At 34.4% G+C, this 17,970-nt stretch overlaps 2 protein-coding genes across 5 annotated transcripts in view; both read right to left on the bottom strand.

The window, feature by feature from the left end:
* The window catches only part of CCSER1 (coiled-coil serine rich protein 1), a 1,122,560-nt gene that overhangs the window by 734,042 nt on the left and 370,548 nt on the right, over positions 1–17,970 (bottom strand). The gene's annotated exons all lie outside the window — the stretch shown is intronic.
* LOC117022573 (astrocytic phosphoprotein PEA-15-like) overlaps positions 8,093–17,970 on the bottom strand; it is a 115,254-nt gene continuing 105,376 nt past the window's right edge. The window contains exon 2 of the mRNA XM_033106699.1: positions 8,093–8,493. Within this exon, the coding sequence (XP_032962590.1) occupies positions 8,093–8,493 (401 nt within the window). The remainder of the gene's footprint in view (positions 8,494–17,970) is intronic.

Below are 17,970 nucleotides of genomic sequence, written 5' to 3'. Positions count from 1 at the left end.
ACCTACTGGCCTTGAAGTTCTCCAAGGAAACCAATTCTGCCAATGACCACCTGAGCTTGGAAGAAGAGCCTCAGATGAGACCTGAGCTGGCCAACACCATGATTGTCGCTTTGTGAGTCCCTGGACAGTAGACCCAACTAATTCCTCTCCAAATTCCTTACCCATACAAACTGTGATCCTTGATCAAAACACCTTGGATGAAAAATACTATGCATTAAATATACTTATGTTACTGCCAATCCAATGATTTTAATTTTCTTAATAGTACCTTCTATATTGGAAATGAAATAGCATCCTTCTTTTCAAAATTATTGAAGGGGTTATTCTAATTATTTTATTTCCATTACAGTATTTATTGTTTCCTCATTTTACACATTGATAGTAGAATATAATGTTGAATTGATATTTATGTGAAGGAATACAAAGTCACAAAAAAACTGCATTTTTATAGATAGAAGAGCTCTTTGTAGACAATTATAAATATTACTATTTCTATAGACAGTTACATTCTATGCACAGATACTTGACAGCTAATTATATTTGCATATATTATATACTTTCTGGCTTAATCCATACTAATAGATTAAATTTAAAAACATAATTTTAAATGATTGAATAAGATTTTCATCATTTGCAGATGCCAAGAAAATTTTAAGAATGATAAAACTGTGTCAAGAACTATGAAGGGTCTGGTATTTTACTCCATTTGTTAAGTAACAAGTGAACCAGTCATTTTAGTGAATGCTGGCAGAAGAGAGGACTTTTATTACACACAGGAATAGCAGTAGCTAGAGAATCAGTATTTTCTTGAGGCTCTTCCTTAAGCCTAATTATCCCAAAGTGATTCAAAGATGAGTGTAACATCTGCAAACAAAGTGGGTTATGTTATAGGAGGGGTGTGATCTTAGGGAAATTGAGTTTTTTATAATGGCCAGTCAGTACTCCTGTCTTTTGTTGCAGAGAAAGAAACTATCTCATGTTTTCAAGGCTAAAAGCCATAAAAAAGAGATTGCCTTTTCCAAGCCTGATTGGCACACAAACAAGCATTCTTGAATAGATATTAAACATATAGTCATGGAATGTAAACTACAGTATAGGGAATATAGTCAATGGTATTGTAACAGCTATGTACAGTGTCAGATGGGTAGTAGACTTGTTGAGGTTATCGCTTTGTGAGGTGTCTAAATGTCTAATCGCTGTGTTGTTTTGTACACCTGAAACTAATTTAAAAAAAACTGACAAATATAGAGCATGAGGCGCACACGCGCGCACACACACACACACACACACACACACACATACACACACAAAGAAAGGCCGTATGTTTATTTGCAAAACCTACATAAATGTGTTAGACGCATGGGAAACTATCTTTCAATGAAGTTTTATGAGTCGTAGTATGTGTCACATCATCATATATTCACTGTGTAACGAAAGAAAACAAGATGCATCCATTTTTTCATGATTATGAAATCAGCATTCCCAGTGTTGTTTGTCTTATAAATGTGTTTCTGATATTGACTGTATCCTCTAAGTTTTGTTTGTTATTTTTTAAATGCATAAGCCAGGGCTTCATTTCAGCGTTTCTGTTCCAGTCCATTTCATTTTGAGATATCTGTGTCAACATTTATTTGCCAGAGCTTGATGTGATAAATCCCAGCAAGGACAGCTGTGGATACCAGTAGGTAGATTTTTCAAAATTTGAAAATTTAAGGGGTCTCTTATATCATATTTGGAAATAAAATTCATGCCATACCAATATGATTGTTTATATTACTAATAGTAAATAATGAAGTTTTTCTATTGTCCACATAAAATTAAATTAATTTTTTTTCAGAGTAAATATGTGTCTTTCCACCATTGAATTCAAAAAGTCATATGACACCTCTGAGCAAAGGGCCATAATGACTTCAATGAGATGATATCAGTATTTGTGTAACATACCCTAATGCTATAATAGCACCTGCTTTGATAGAAAATTAAGGTTTCATTACCTGTTCTCTATTGTCTCAGAAAACAGATTAATATAGCCAACAAAACATTTTCAATGTTTTCTCCAGCTGTGCTTATTCATTCATTTACCAATTATTTGTTGAGTGCCTGTGTCCAGTTTGTAGCAATTGTCCTATACTTTTTACTTTTAAATGTGTACAAATCATCACAGCAAGTCAATATGGCTCTTGAAGCTATCTGGTCTATCTAGTGAGACAATTTTATATTAAAATACATTATTTTGTTTCATAAAACTGGACATATAATACAAAAATTAAGTTTGGTTCTAGTTGTGATCTAATGTTTTGAGATATAATTGATCCCAAATTTTAAGTTCAACAATCATGATGTGACTATTGCTTCCTTTTCTAGTACTGTAAATATTCTTAAAGATATGTTTTTGCAAATAAGTGCATGATATAAATAATACAGTGATAGCACAAATAATCCAGTGATTACAATATTGGTGGAAATATACAGAGAAAAAACATAAATGCTTTAGATCTGTACTGTCTAATAACATAGCTTCTAAACACATGTGCTAAATTTAAATAATTAAAATTAAGTGAAATTAAAAATTTAGTTCCTCAACCAAACTTGCCATATTTCAAGTGCACAATAGACACTTTTGACATCACAGTAAATATTCCAATAGCATAGAAGTTTTTTTTGGACAGTGTTGCTCCAGATACTAACATGTAAAGTGTTCTTTGAGAGTTTCTAAAACAGTACGACATTTGGGTGCAAGTTCAGTAAATGTCTGATTATTCTGAGAATACATTTTACAGTGTATTCATGTATTTAATTTCATAAATTACATTGAGATCATTACTGCAGTTTAATTGCATATCAGGGAGCTATAAACACATTTTATTTCTAATGTTTTAACTTTTTAAGGCTATGGCTCATTTGGTAGACTACTGAAAGGAGCCCAAAGGACCCATTTACTACTTTCCCACAAAAATTGATGTCTATGATCAACTATATAGTCTTCTGATAAATTTTATATTTTTCTCACATTTTTCTCATTGAAAAAAAAATTATCTAATTGAAATAGAAAACTCACTAGACAACCGGAGTTAAAGGATGGATAACAAAATAAAAGGTCTGAAAATAGGGAGTAGTGTCTATTTATAAGAAAAATATTCTAAAAGCTTTTAAATTTCAATTTCATATATACTAGGTCTGACAATTAAATTCACAAACTTATTGGAACGATGTGGCTAACCTTTTTTGGATTTCAGAGGGATTATTCATTATGAATTTGTATGAACTGGATGAACAGTTAACCAAGTTTACTATTTGGAAGTGCTGAAAAAGCTGCGTGAAAATGATAGACGACCTGAACTTTTTGCTAACAGTTCTTGGCTCTTGCATCACGACAATGCACCAGCTCACACGGCACTGTCTGTGAGAGAGTTTTTAGCCAATAAACAAATAACTGTATTGGAACACCCTCCATGATCTGGCCCCTAATAACTTTCTTTACCTGAAGAGAAAGGAAATATTGAAAGGAAGACATTTTGATGACATTCAGGACATCAAGGTTAGTACGACGACAGCTTTGATGGCCATTCCAGAAAAGGAGTTCCAAAATTGCTTTGAAGGGTGGAGTAGGTGCTGGCATTGGTGCATAGCTTCCCAAGGGGTGTATTTTGAAGGTGGCTATAGTGTTATTCAGCAATGAAGTATATAGCACTTTTTCTAGGATGAGGTCACGAACTTAATTGTCTGACTTCATATTTATATATAGTATATATACATATAGACTAGGCATATATGTATTTGTATATAAATTAAATATGCAAAATATAATTTAACTTTGAGGTATTATATACTTTTGGAAAATAATTTATGTCGATATTCCTTATTAAAATATCAAGAACTTCCCTGAAGTAAAACTATATCATAATTTCAATATCTGCAAAATATTTTACAAATACAATAATATAGTAACAGCTAATAGTTCTTTAATTCCTACTGTGTGACAGACCCTGTCTATGTGCTTTATATTAAATGTCTCCTTAATGATCTATATGTACTTCTACACAGCTATGGAAGATCTTAACTCCCCTGGAATCCTCATTTGTACAAAAAAATAGCTATTTCACAGGAAAATGAGTAATAAAACGAATAGCTTTTAACTAGACCAGTTCAGTAAATAATAATGGCCTTAATATTCTAAACACATAAGACCCAGGAGAACAATTTAGAATATAACTACATAAACAAATCTCACATTTGTTTTACCAAACTATATCTCAGTCAGAATAATTTGCTCTTCACAATAAAGAAAAAAAAAAAAACTATGACAGTTTTTACAAAATATTTTATCTCTTTCCTTAATGGCACAATTACAGAATCTACAGTAAAAGTATAATTTCAGTCTCCATATTTATAGCTTATAAAATGAATATAAAACACTTAAGCACTAGCTTTTTCTTTGACATTAATGTGTCTGAGACTTGTGAAGTACAAAAGAGGAAAAGAGACTGTCTTTTCTTCTTGAAAGAAAGTACAAGGAGAAATTCTTTATACTTTTCATGTCATATGTATTAGTTAATCAGCATCATGTGTCAAAAGGAAAAGTCATGACTAGCAAAGTAACATTTCAGGTTCCAGTAAGTAAGGAATACGATTAATTAAAAAGAGAAGAAATGGGTAAAAAAAATAAAATAAAATAAAAGATGGGAGTTTCACTGAAACATTCAGAATTAGAGTGCTTTAACAACAACAAAAAATGCAAACCTTCAAGTTTGATCAACAGTTTATGACTTCAAATTTATGAGTCAATTGAATAATACATGTACAATTAAAAGATAGATGTGTGTGGTATCTTAATAATTCTTTTGAATACACAATCATATTCATCATTCTGAACTTGAATACCAACAAAGAAAAGGAGAAATTATGTCATGGTTCATTTCATATGTCAGCCCTTTGAAGGGAAAAAAGAGGAAAAAGTAGTGTTTACTAAGCTATTAAAAATAAGATATTTTAGGTTTATTTTATTCACGTTGATACTCTTCAAATTTGCAGAGGACATAAGTGGGTCATTAAAAAGAGTCAGGAAAAAGGGCCATTGATGATTTTGTTAGAATTTCATAGAATGAGATTTAAATACTAAATATCAGAAGATTATAGCTTTTCAATGAACTCATCAATTAAGCTTTCAAATCTAGATTAAATATTAAATAAATGGCCATTAAGATTGGCAAGAAATTCTACCGGTAGATAGGAGTATGTTTTATTTATAACCAATGTTTTCAAACCAGGCAAAAATATTTGGTTTGGTTGGTATGTGTGTATGTGTGTGTGTTTGTGTGTGTGTGCATACGTACGTGTCTGCACATGTGTATGTACATATTGTTTTGAATGTCAGTTACATTTTGTCTTTAACTCTGAGTTTAGTACTTGTCACAGTTGACGTCCTAGGGATCATTCTCATACTATGCCAATGCTGGCTCACATTATTTCTCAAATAGAGAAATGAAAAGACAGAAGCATAGATGATGCCTAGCAATTATCATCATTATTATCATTGTAATCTTTATCATTCCTAAAATCAATCGAGTGTTTTATATGTGACAGATTCTTGGCCAGGAGCTTTACATATATTATCTTATTTCTTAAGACAAACCTATGAGCTAGGCTCAATTATTACTTCCATTTTACACAAGGTAAAGTTGAGAACACTTATTTATTGTGTTCAGTGTTCGTGGTCTTCCTCCTTCTCCTAAATGTAAACTATAGATAGGAGGGTCATCGTCTGCTCTTTTCACTGATCTGTCACAATTGCCTACAACATACCTAACATATAGTAAGCATTAAAGAAAAAAATGTTGACAAACAAATGAAGAATGTCCATTTGTTTGTGCCCTATGGGGTTCAATAAAACAAATCAAACAAACTAACTGTGGTGAATTTTCTGTTTATTTCTCAAATAGTTACCAAAATCAGTGCACACGAACCTCTTCTACCCCTGCTTAGGACCTTTCTTTGCATTTATCTAACCCTGTCCTTATTTTTTTTTGGTTTATCGACATCCTTGAATAACATGTCAACTTTCAGAAAGCAATGTGAAAAATAAACATCTTTAACATCTTTAAAAGTGCTGAAGAAACGTAGGGAGTCAACATTTACAAAAAGTAGCTTTGGAGTGAGCACTAGATATTGAGTCCACCTTGACCTTCAGTGTGCTTAAGTATTATTATTATTATTTTAATTCATTTATTCATTTATTTATTTTTAGAGTCAGTCACCTTTATTCCAGGGTTAGAACAAGGCCAGGTATACCACATACAGGAGCACAGGACAGAGCAGTCTCAGCAGAACAGGGGTGGGAGGGCAGGTTATTCTTTTTAGATTATTATGCCTTACAGATAAATGAGTAGACTACTGAAAATGACCCTGTCTTCCTTCTCCCACCCACCCTCATGCTCTCCTCTCTTCAAAGGAAGGTTCCTTATTCTTTCTCATTCATATTCTTGTTCTTGCCCTCTTATATAACATAGCCTGACTGGAAACAATTTATGTTCACTTCTCTTTCTCAATTCTATACATATCTCCCCTGGAGGGAGAAGCCAGACAGAGCTTGGGGAACTTGGAAAAGTACTTTAAGGCAAAACCGTGGAGTCCCCGAGGTGTTGTGTGAAGGCCAGGGTCCGCAGCAGTGGCCAGAGGGGACAGGCAGGCTGGGCTGGGCTAGGAGGAAAGGGTGCTCTCCACCCAGTCTGGCTTCTTCCCTCTTTCAAACAGCCAGACCTCCTCTACCACTACAGTTTTGCTCCTACATCCTAAACGCCCGTAACTTACTTTCTCTACATAGTCTAGTTGAGATGGTGTGAATTTAATTAAAAGTTTTCTTTTTTGTTCTGACTATGTAGCAATTTGACTCTGCAGCTCCCTTCCTTCACTGTGGCATTCCCTCTCTCCCCGCTCTGGCCTAGACAATAAGTTAATGCCAGACACCACAAAAAAGGGCTGACGTCGCAGTGCCAGTTCAATATACATATATGTAGACTATATATGTACACACAGTTAGCATGGTCAGTGTGGGAGGGGCCTCTTGGGACAAGCCGAAGGCTGGGGTCACTGGACTCTAGGAATTTGGCTAGGAGGTGCTCACAAGCCCAAGGCGTCAGGGTATTAAGGGAGAGGGGTTACCAAGTCCCCTCCTGGATTGAATTGGGGATCAGTGTGAAGGAAAACACTGTAGTTCCCTTCTTTCAGGCTTGGGGTGTTCTAGACCAGGGACACAGGGAAGGTTGCCTACAATAACCACACTGGGACCCTGTAGGTGGGGGAAGAATTGGAGTTAAAACCTAGGGATCTCATTCCACAACCTCCCTAAGTTTGGGGTCAGTCAGTACATGCAATGGTCTGAATAGGAATAAAGGAGTGGAAAAGGGGTCCCTCAGCCCCATCTCAGGCTCAGTGGAGCATTGTCTCAGCAGTCTCTCCAGAGCACATGTGGGTGGGGTTATCTAATGCTGGGTGCTCTGTGGGGTTTGAACTTTGAGGTCAGGAAAGGATCCAGTGGTCCTCTGTCATTAGATCTCTGGCTCATACCCATCCAAGGCCCCTAAGGGGTACAGCATGAGGTACAAACACTGAACTCTGGCTTTGCCCCTCCCAGGTGGGAGTTGGGGAGCCTTTTCACCTTCCCTCCCACTGCTTTTCATTAGATCCACCTACCTCTCCTGTGCCTCACCCCTACCATAGCTCTTCAGTGTTGGATAATGCAGGTCCTTTCTGCTCCCACACTTGAGATTTGTGTGGAGAGTGGAGGAACTGGGAAGTAGGAGGAATGTATCCATTTCTAAATGCATAGAAATAGCCTCCACCTCCCGCTAGAGTGGGGAAACAGTCCCCCAGCCTCTGACCCCCAGCCCTTCACAAGAAAGGGAGCAACATGAGCTAGACACGTAGACAGCCAGCCAGAGTGTGCGCACACGCACACACACACATACAGTAAGGGGGTTAGAGCCAGGTTAGTAAGTGGGTAAATATGGGGGCGTGCCCTTACCCCTGCCCTTCGAGAATGGGGAAGGGACTGGTCTGATGAAGGTCCAACCTTTCTCCTTCTCCTTCCCCTTGCTCAGGATTTCTTCCGTGGAGGAGCAAATTTGATGATCTCTTCCTCAGAAGGCTGCCGGATAATGTCTTCGTACTTCTGGGCACTGGAGATACGAGTTAGCTTGGTGTCCAGCTCATCCTTTCCAGAGATCTTCAGAACACGGGTTCTATAGCCAACCAACATAGCGAGTAGGTCAGGACCGTGAGAGAGCTGAAAGATGTGCTCGACGTAGGAGAGGTTGTCTTGGTCTAGCTTGTTGGGGATCTTCAGGAAGCTAAACCGGGCACTGCCTGGTGTGATCTCCTTCTTCTCACTGGGGACGTCCTCCTTGCAGACCGATTTGCGCTGCTCTAGATCTTCAAGGGTGATGTTGTTGGTCAGGTTCTGGAGGAGGGTGCCATACTCAGCCACGACGCCTCGGGCTTAGTGCGCAGGGTGCGGACACTCCAGCATCCCTGATTCCTGGGCAGCCAGCATCGGGAGGCTCCTCCTTGGCCCCCACCGCTAAGCAGCTTCCACTGGAGGAGACCCCTTTAGTATTATTTTATGCTTGGAAATTTGAAGGTCTTAAGTGTAGTCTTCCCTTCAAATTGTGTCATGTTTTGAACTGAAATTTAGTTTAGAGGGAGGGAGAGGGCAAGTTGAGTTTCAAGATGCATGTTTAAGAAGGGGGTTATTGCATTCAATAGTCTCTGTTAATGGGTTGATTTATGCCTCTCCAAAGTTTATATGTTGAAGTGCTAATCCCCAGTACCTCAGAAGGTGACTTGATTTGGAAATTGGGCTGTTGGAGATGTTAAGATGAGGTCCTAATGGAGTAGAGTGGGCCCTACCACCATATAACTAGTATTCTTATAAAAAAGGGAAATTTAGAGACAAACAGCAAACAAAGAGAATTCCATATGAAGATGAGGGCAGAGATCAAGGTGATGCTCTACAAGCCAAGGAAGGCCAAAGATTGCCATTAACCCAAAATCTAGGCGAGAGGCGTGGAACAGAATCTTCCTCGCAGTGCTCGGAAGGAACCAGCCCTGTCAACACCTTCATCTTAGACCTGTAGCATTCAAAACTATGAGACAATAAATTTCTGTTGTTTACGCAACCCAATTTGTGCAGCTTTGCTACAGCAGTCCTGACAGACTAATACACCCGTCTTTCTTAGATTTCATTGAATTTATCATGTTCAAGAGTCACCAACTCTTATCAGTCAGATAAGATTTAGTCTATCAAATATTAAGGTACACATCAAAATGTACATGGATGTCCAAAACAGCCAACTGTTTTTATTGCTTTTTAGACACCGAGTCAATAATGGTAGCTATTCTAACTTTTTGGTTAAAATGTAGTACATTTCAGAACATCTGAGGCACCCATAACTAAACGCATAACTAAAACCATACGCCAAATCTGGTCCCCCACACATAAGATTGGAATTAACTATCTGTACTCCTCCGCTAGCAATGATCATTATGGTTTATTGGAATTATTCATTTCATCACCAACAAACATATAAACAGAAAAGTCAGGAAAATATCTTCAGGCCAAAATTTATCTATAACATTATTTTTTAAAAGACAGGTATTTGATGTGTAAATGTAAAAGCTTGGCCTGAGTCTGATGCCAGTGCTATTATTTATACATTATACTCAGTTTGTCTGCCTGAGTGTTGCATTAACCCTCAGAATTTGAGACGCCCTAGTATTTTTTCAGAGCAGACTAGTATATAGACCACTAAACATTATTACCTCTGAGAAACATAATAATTTCAGGAAATGAAGCATTACATTAGGATTTTTTTATCCCCTTTTTGCTGCATATCCGTTTCATTGATTTTCTATGAAATGATGCATAGCACTTTAAGAACAAAAGAAATAAAAGGTTATTTATAGACTTATTAAGAAATAGTTTGCTCATAATCATACAGTGAAATAGTGAGATATGAACTCTATTCAATGCAAGCATAGTAACAACTGGTAGACCGTTACCTCTGGCAAAGAGCAGATAAACTCATACTTTCGGATAATATACTCCAAATGTATGCAGTCATCTCTTATATATTTAAACATTTCAAAATCATTCTATATTTATCCAAAAATTATACTTACTTTCCTTCAGAGACAAATTTCTGAGCAAAAAGAAATTATGACTAAATAGGAGTCTATACATCATAAGATAAGAAATATAGCACCATTTCATAGGGCTCCTAAGAGTCAAAAAAAAATCATCACAAGAGAAAAAGCATGAAGGTACTTTAACATTAAATTTAGCATAATATGTTAATTACAGTTGCGTACAAATAAGTTTAAGTGCTATGAAACAAGAAATATACTGATAAGATATGTTGTAGTAATCAAATTATGATTACTGTCTCAATACTCTGAAAAAATACACAAAACACGTACCAAAATTTTTGGCCAGTTTAACCATATTGAAACTAATAAGTCTAGAAAATTTTAAAAGCGTATTTACATTTTCAGCAATTGGTCAGAGGATATACATTTTATTTTAATATGAAAACCACAAACACATAACCAAGATTCTCAAGCTGTTCCTAGTTTCCTGTCTCATCTGCATTGAGGCAAAGCACAAAAAGACACAGTTACGGAGTGCTACCAGCCGATTTTCCTTATGAAGAAAAATGGAAATAAATTAATTACATTTTAGACTGGAATTTGTAGCCTTGTATACACATTCTATTCTAGCCCATATATGTACATATTTATATTTATTTATATTTATATATATTTATATATTTCAAACATTTTTTTGTTTTTCTTAGGTTGTTTTGATTTGTGAAGAGATAGAGATATCAGATTTGATACATAATTTGAAGAGTTAGAACTATCAGCTTTAGTAGTCCATGTTTATACTATTGTACACATGATGTACAGCAGGATGCACACTTGTGTATCTGGTTTCACAAAATTCAACATATGCTAGTTCTGAGCTTTATATTCTTGACCCTCTGCCCCATGATACTCATTAATGCTGTAACAATATGCTAAGCACATTGTATATATCAGCTCTAATTCTCATAGTAAACGCCATGTATTTTTTATTATATTTGTTTTACATATGTTGGAACTAAAGTTCACAGAGCTTAATTGAATTGCTCAAAAATCATAGAGAATAAATTGTAAAGATGGGACTCAAACTGTGATTTAAATTAAAATATTTGCACTTCTAGAGTCTGAGTTCTTTCCCAATATACATGGGCAGCCTCAAAGGGAGTAGAACAGTCATGAAAGAATAATACAGGGCTCAAGAATGTTTGTCAGGAGGTAGATGGCTGAGACACACAGAAAAAGGAACATAGGTTTTGTAATCTTTCACAGCTGTTTTTGAATCTTATCCCTAACATTTACTAAATGGATGAACTTCAGCAAGTTACTTGGCAGGTAAGGCTCAATAGCTCATTTGGGAGGATCGTGAAAATAATATACCTATTCATAGAATTACACTAACAATTAAATTCGAGCATCCATGTGAAAGCTGTTGGCATAAAGCCTATCAGAGATAACATTCAATACTTTACTTCTTTCCTTCTCAGTAGTTAAGGGATTGATATTAGATATTAAGTCTGATGATAAGTATCAAAGGGTCAGCACACTTTCTTCTCCCCTCTCATTGCCTTAAGGAGTCACCATTCAAAGGTACTGAGTCAATGGCTAGGAAGAATAGACCTGGGTACTAATTTCTGTTCCTAAATTATCTGCATGCAGGTTTTTCCTTCCTCCATTCCCCTGTGGCTACTCCCTGGAAAGCAAAAGTGTTTTTGGAGAGTAATTTAGTACCACCTATCAAAATGTGAGATAGGCACATACTGTGAGCCATTACATTTGTAGAAATGAATCCGTGGAACTCCTTTCACATATGCCAAAGAATAGATGGACAAAGTTATTTATTATAGTTTGTAAGAGAAAAACTATTAAAATTTACATTAATAAAGACTTTGATGAATCATTTGTCAATTCAGCATCACCTATTTTTCATCCACTCTCTCTCCTACAATACAGGGTAAGAACCTGGGAGCTATCCTTCCCAAATTTCCATAGTGCCAGCAAATTGTGACAGTGAAAATCACTTGAACGAGATTTGGGATGTGAAACAGTAAAATAAGCCATTATTCTGTGATACTGCCGAGGACAGGCACAAGGGTATTGGGAGACAGCAGGCTGAAGACGTGGGGTTTTGCCAGTAGCTTTCAGGCATCCTCCTGAGAATTAAACACTTGTATATCACAGGTAGCACGGATTTGCAGCATCAACTCATCTGCTCTGCCTGCACTTCCAGGTGTGATAGGGAGCACAGAGCGTCTCTAACACTTGCTGCTCCTACCCTTCCAACCACTGCATAAGCCTCTAATTTCTTATATTAAATGTGATATATAGATGATGTATTACAGAATTGTACACTTTAAACCTATGTAATTTTACCGACCATGGTCACCCCAATAAATTTTAATTAAAACTTTTTTTTTACTCTAAATACTTGGAGTGGCTTCTATTTTTATGACAGAACTGTGACTGATATACTTGTAATATGTTGGGAGATAATTCCCCATGAGTCTGCCATTTTTCCATAACTTCTGAACAAAGGGCATTAACAGTTTTGTGCAGGAATGTTTACAAAGCTACTGCAAGGCAGGTAACAGGTTGGCTTACATTCCAGGGTATTAAAGCTAGAGTCTCTTCTCCCCAGAGGCAATCCAGAGAGAGAAAGCCAGTGTCTCCCTTCAGGAAAAAGGGCAAATTCAATTCCTGACCCGGTTATACAGATGATATTTCTCTGTGGGGCAAGGGTTGGGCAGGTTTGTCAACAGATCTTTATAAAATTAGAGATGTTCCTTCTCTGTGACAAAGAACCCTGTGTGCACAGTATTCACCTGGACTCTATCTGTATTGCCTCCATGGGCCTTGCAGAGTCCGGGGTGCCAATGCATACATGAGTATCATGCTGTTTGTTGTGCCATGAGTAATAAATTGTCTAGATCCACTCAGGCTCGTTGTTTCCTATCTACTAAATCCATAAAATATAGCAAGCTGGCCTAGCTGTTGCTTGCTGTTTTGTAACTGCTTGGCCACTTGGAAATATACTGGAATGGCAGGTGTGACTAAAAGTAATAAGATTGATATACAAAATGGAAACTGGGTAGCTGAGATGCCCAATTAAAATGCAGATATTGTTAAATTGAATCAAGCTGCAAGAGTTAACTATAAACTGCCTACAAAAAAATCAACTTAAACTACAAAGGCATTAAATGATTAAAAATAAAATGTTAAAAGAATATATAGCATGCAAATGCTAATCAAAAGAAAGCAGGAGAGGCTATATTAATACTAGTCAAAATAAACCTGAGAATAAATACTATTACTATGTATAAAGAAGGTTATACATAGATCACTGATTCAAGAGAACAGAAAAATCCTAAATGTTTTTGTACCTATTAACAGAACTTCAAAATACATGAAACAAAAACTGACAGAATGAAAATGCATAATTACAGTCAAATATTTCAAAACGTTTCTCTCAATACTGATAGAAAAAGTAGACATAAATTCATAGAAGACTGGAACAACACAATCAATGAACTTGACCCACTGGAAATTTATAGACCACTCCATCCAATAACAGCACAATATTCATCATTTTCAACTTCACATGGAACATTCACCAAGAGAGACCATACTCAGCACTGTAAAACAAATCTTAATAAATTCAAGTCATGAAAAGTATGTTCTCTGACCAAATATAATTAAAATAGAAATTGGTAACAGAAAATCCCTAAATGCTGGGAAAACAAATTAACACTATAAAATAACCCATGAGCCCAATAAGAAAACAAAATAAATAATAGAAAATTGTTTTAACTAAATGAAAATAAAATACAACACATAAAAACGTATTGGATACTTCAAAAGCAATACTTGGGGAATTTAGAGCACTATACACCTATATTAGAGAAAAAGAAAGGTCCTAAATAAACACATCTAGCTTCCAACTTATATTACTATAAAAAGAAGAGCAAATGAAATGCAATATAAGTAAAAGATAATAAATAATGTAGATGCGACTAAGAATGACTGTAATACGTTGCAGACAAGTATAGAAAGTAAGTGTAACCAAATGCATCTGTCATATTTCAATACCCATTCCTGACCAAAAAGGAAAAGACAAACAAAAAAACAAAACAAAAACAAAAAAAACTCTCAGCAAACCAGAAACTAAAATGAACTTCACAACCTGATAAAAGGTATCTATGAAAAATATACAGCTAATGTAATATTCAATAGTGAAAGATTTAATGTTTTTCCCCAAAGACTAGGAACAAAACCGAGATGTCTGTTCTTATCACTGTTGTTCATTATTGTACTGAAGTTTCTAGCTTATGCAATAGGGCTCTTGCATAAAATATAATAGGTATTCATAATGGAAAGGAAGAAGTAAAATTGTCTTTTGTTTACATATGACTTAATTTTGTGTTAGAAAACCTGAAATTACTAAAATAAATGACTTAAATGAGGTTGAGAATATAAGATCAATATACAAAAATCAATCATGTTCCATATATTGGCAACAATCAGAGCTTGAAATAAAATAATGTCATTTACAATAGCATCAGAAATATAAGACTTGGTGACAGATCCAACAAAAATATGAAATACTTGAACACTGAAAACTATAAAACATTGCTTAGAAAAAATCGACCAAAATTAGATATACTGTGTTCATGGGTAGAAAGACTTTATATTACCAAAATAACAATTTTATCCAATTCATCTATAATTAAATGTAATCTCAACTGAATTCCCAGCTGGCTTTTTAGAGAAAATCGACCACTTGATTCTAAAATTCAAAAAGAATTTAAAGAACATCAAAAAGCTGAAATTACTTTTAAAAAATCACATATTTGAAACAAATGCTACATGATTTCAAGATGTAATATTAAGTTACTATAATCAGGAGAGTGGGCTACTGGCATAAAAAGCAAATAAATTGATGAGACAGAATAGAGTCCATAAAAAGACCCACAAATAAATTAAAACTGATTTTTGACAAAGGTGCAAAGGCAATTCATTAAAGAAATGATAGTCTTTCAACAGGTGGTTGTGGAATAATTAAATAAAAAAAAAATATATATATATATATATATATATATATATATATATGTGTGTATATATATCTATACACACACACACACACATATATCGTGTTCCCCGATGTCAAAATAATCGAATGAAAGAAGCCAGAAAACAAAAATACATACTGTATGTTTCCATTTATATAAAATTCTAGACAATGCAAACTAATGTATAGTGACACAAAGCATTATCAGTGGTGCTCTGGGGCTATGAAAGAAGTGAGAAGGGACTGGAAATGGGTATTACAAAGAGGCACAAGAATATTGTGGGAGGTGATGGTTATGTTTACTATCTTGCTCTTGGTGATGGTTTCATGGAAAACTTAAACTATATTTTATATACATGAAGTGTATAGCATGCTTGTTACTTTTAAATGAAGCTACATAAATACAAAAGTAACATGCAGTCTCAGAAAAGTCAAAATATATGGTGAATATAATTACAGAATAACACAAATTTAGTTGGAGAGTCAAAATACCATTCACTTAAGCTTACAATGATCAAAGACTCATAAATCAAGTAGACTAGATAAGTATCTGATTCTTTCATTTTCATCTTTGATTTTCCTATTGCATGCTATTTTATTTTAACGGCATATTTGGAGTATTGTGAATCTTAATTTCATCTTTACAAAGTCCATGGGTTTATTTGTCAAGCAAATCAATCAGAAGAAAGAATTTACAATTCTATAGAAATAGGTATTATATTTTAGGTCAATACTAACTAGTCATGTAAATAAGAGTGATTGAAAATAAGTCATAAAAACACTGAAAACTTCTTACCTACAAGATTTAAATACCCTATAGCAAATTATTTATTCTTTCCATTGTCTTTCCTTGAGAATATCTGATGTTTATTATTCAATATTTCAGCTCGTCGTTTACCATAAATTCTCTTACTTCAATATTCTTGAAATGTCTTAAAATTATGTTCTCTTCTAAATGGTTGCTTTCTTTGAAATGATCTTATGTAAGAGTGTAATCATTTATTAGGTTGATGCAAAAATAATTGTGGTTTAAAAGGTTAAATAAAAATTATTGCAAAAACTGCAATTATTTTTGCACCAGCCTAATAATATGGCGTATAAATTATCATTTATGCTTTCAAGGCTGTCTCTTTTTGTGAAGAGAAACATCTGCATTAGCAACTATTTTTTACAAGAATGTATTTTCACACTTATCAATACCAAGAGCATTGAATTCCTTCTCTTATTCCTTCATATTGATTGTACTTGACTGCTACTAGAAACTTCTAAAGCAGTAAGCTCTGTACCTAAGCTAATTATTGAACTGGCACTTTAAATTGTCCTAGGAAAAATCAAGTAGACTCGTGATCAAGATGTGTTTTATAGCTATATATTGTCAATAAGAAATATAACTTAAACATTGTTGGTGCTTGTCTTAAACTTCAAATCATTATATAGAATATCTATATCCTTTATAGTTAGTTCACCATAATAAAAATTAGATATAAATAAATTGAAAAATATTCAATAAATTTCTCAGTTGAATAAAGGAAAATTTGCTAACTATGTATAATTAACATAAATGCTTAGTCATATATTTTATTTTGCTTTTAACTTTTTAATTTTAATTTATAAATTCAATTTTATTTTTAATATGTATATTTTAATTTGCTTTCTATTAATCTTTCAATTTGATTTTTAAAATGGGAAATAGTTTTGTTTTCCATTTTGAGTCTACATATGTGCTATTCAAAAGGTGCTCCACAGACTATCAGCATCGCTGATCTGAGAGTATATTAGAAATGCAAATGTTCAGACCCCAGGCACTGAAGCAGAATCCCTAGTAGTAGGGTTCAAGAATCAATCAATGCTTACCAAACTTTCTGGGCGATTTTCATGGGTACAAACATTTGTGAAGCAGTAGTCTATGTATATGACTGTTTAGAAGAGTTTTCTCTCTTTCCGTATGAAGTCTGGAAGGTACCTCCCCCATGGAAGATACGCCCTGTCCAATACAGTCAAATCAAGTAATGATAGCAGATCAGGTTCCTTATTATTCCTTAACTTTTGAGAAACAAATGTTTTCAATTCAAAGAAAATAACTCCTAAGTCTGGCTTAGGAGCACAACAAAAAGTTGTTAGTAAAATATTAATACTAAAACAAACAAACAAAAACAAAAATAAAAAAAACCCTGAAGCATATCAGTCTCTCACTTCATAGTATTTTAAACTACTAATTGATTGAGATCAGAATCAAGAAAGGACTTGATTTACAATCATGTTCACATTCTAACAGCCAACATTTATTTATACTTGTTTTATCTCTTGGTGAAACTAATCATTTCAGTTATGTCTGAGAAGCCCAAAGTAGGAATACAAACTTGCTAAGACCAATTAATTTCAAAGGTTTAAATGAATACCATTTAAATATATATCAAAATAAATATTAACCTAGACTACCTTCTACTACTTAGAATAAAAAATTATATTCAATCTTGCCCAAGATAACTCAATTAATGTATACATTTTTCAGGTGACTACCATTATTTTCAAATACTAAGTGTTTCTTACTTCCAGTTTACTTTAACTATAAAACAATTCAGCTGCTAAAATAACTTTGTGAAGTGACAATATTTTCTTTGCCTTCCATAAAAACTGTTGTAGATTTTAATTTCATCTGACAAATGTCAGTCAAGTTATTCTATACTTCTAAAACTTTACTATGAATTAAATTATCGCTATCATATTAAAAATTACATGATCAGAACTAGTGAACGGGATCAGGTTTATTT

This window comes from Rhinolophus ferrumequinum, chromosome 5 (genome assembly GCF_004115265.2).
Source record: "Rhinolophus ferrumequinum isolate MPI-CBG mRhiFer1 chromosome 5, mRhiFer1_v1.p, whole genome shotgun sequence".
NCBI classification, from domain to species: Eukaryota; Metazoa; Chordata; class Mammalia; order Chiroptera; family Rhinolophidae; genus Rhinolophus; species Rhinolophus ferrumequinum.
This window is presented reverse-complemented; position numbering and strand designations above follow the sequence as displayed.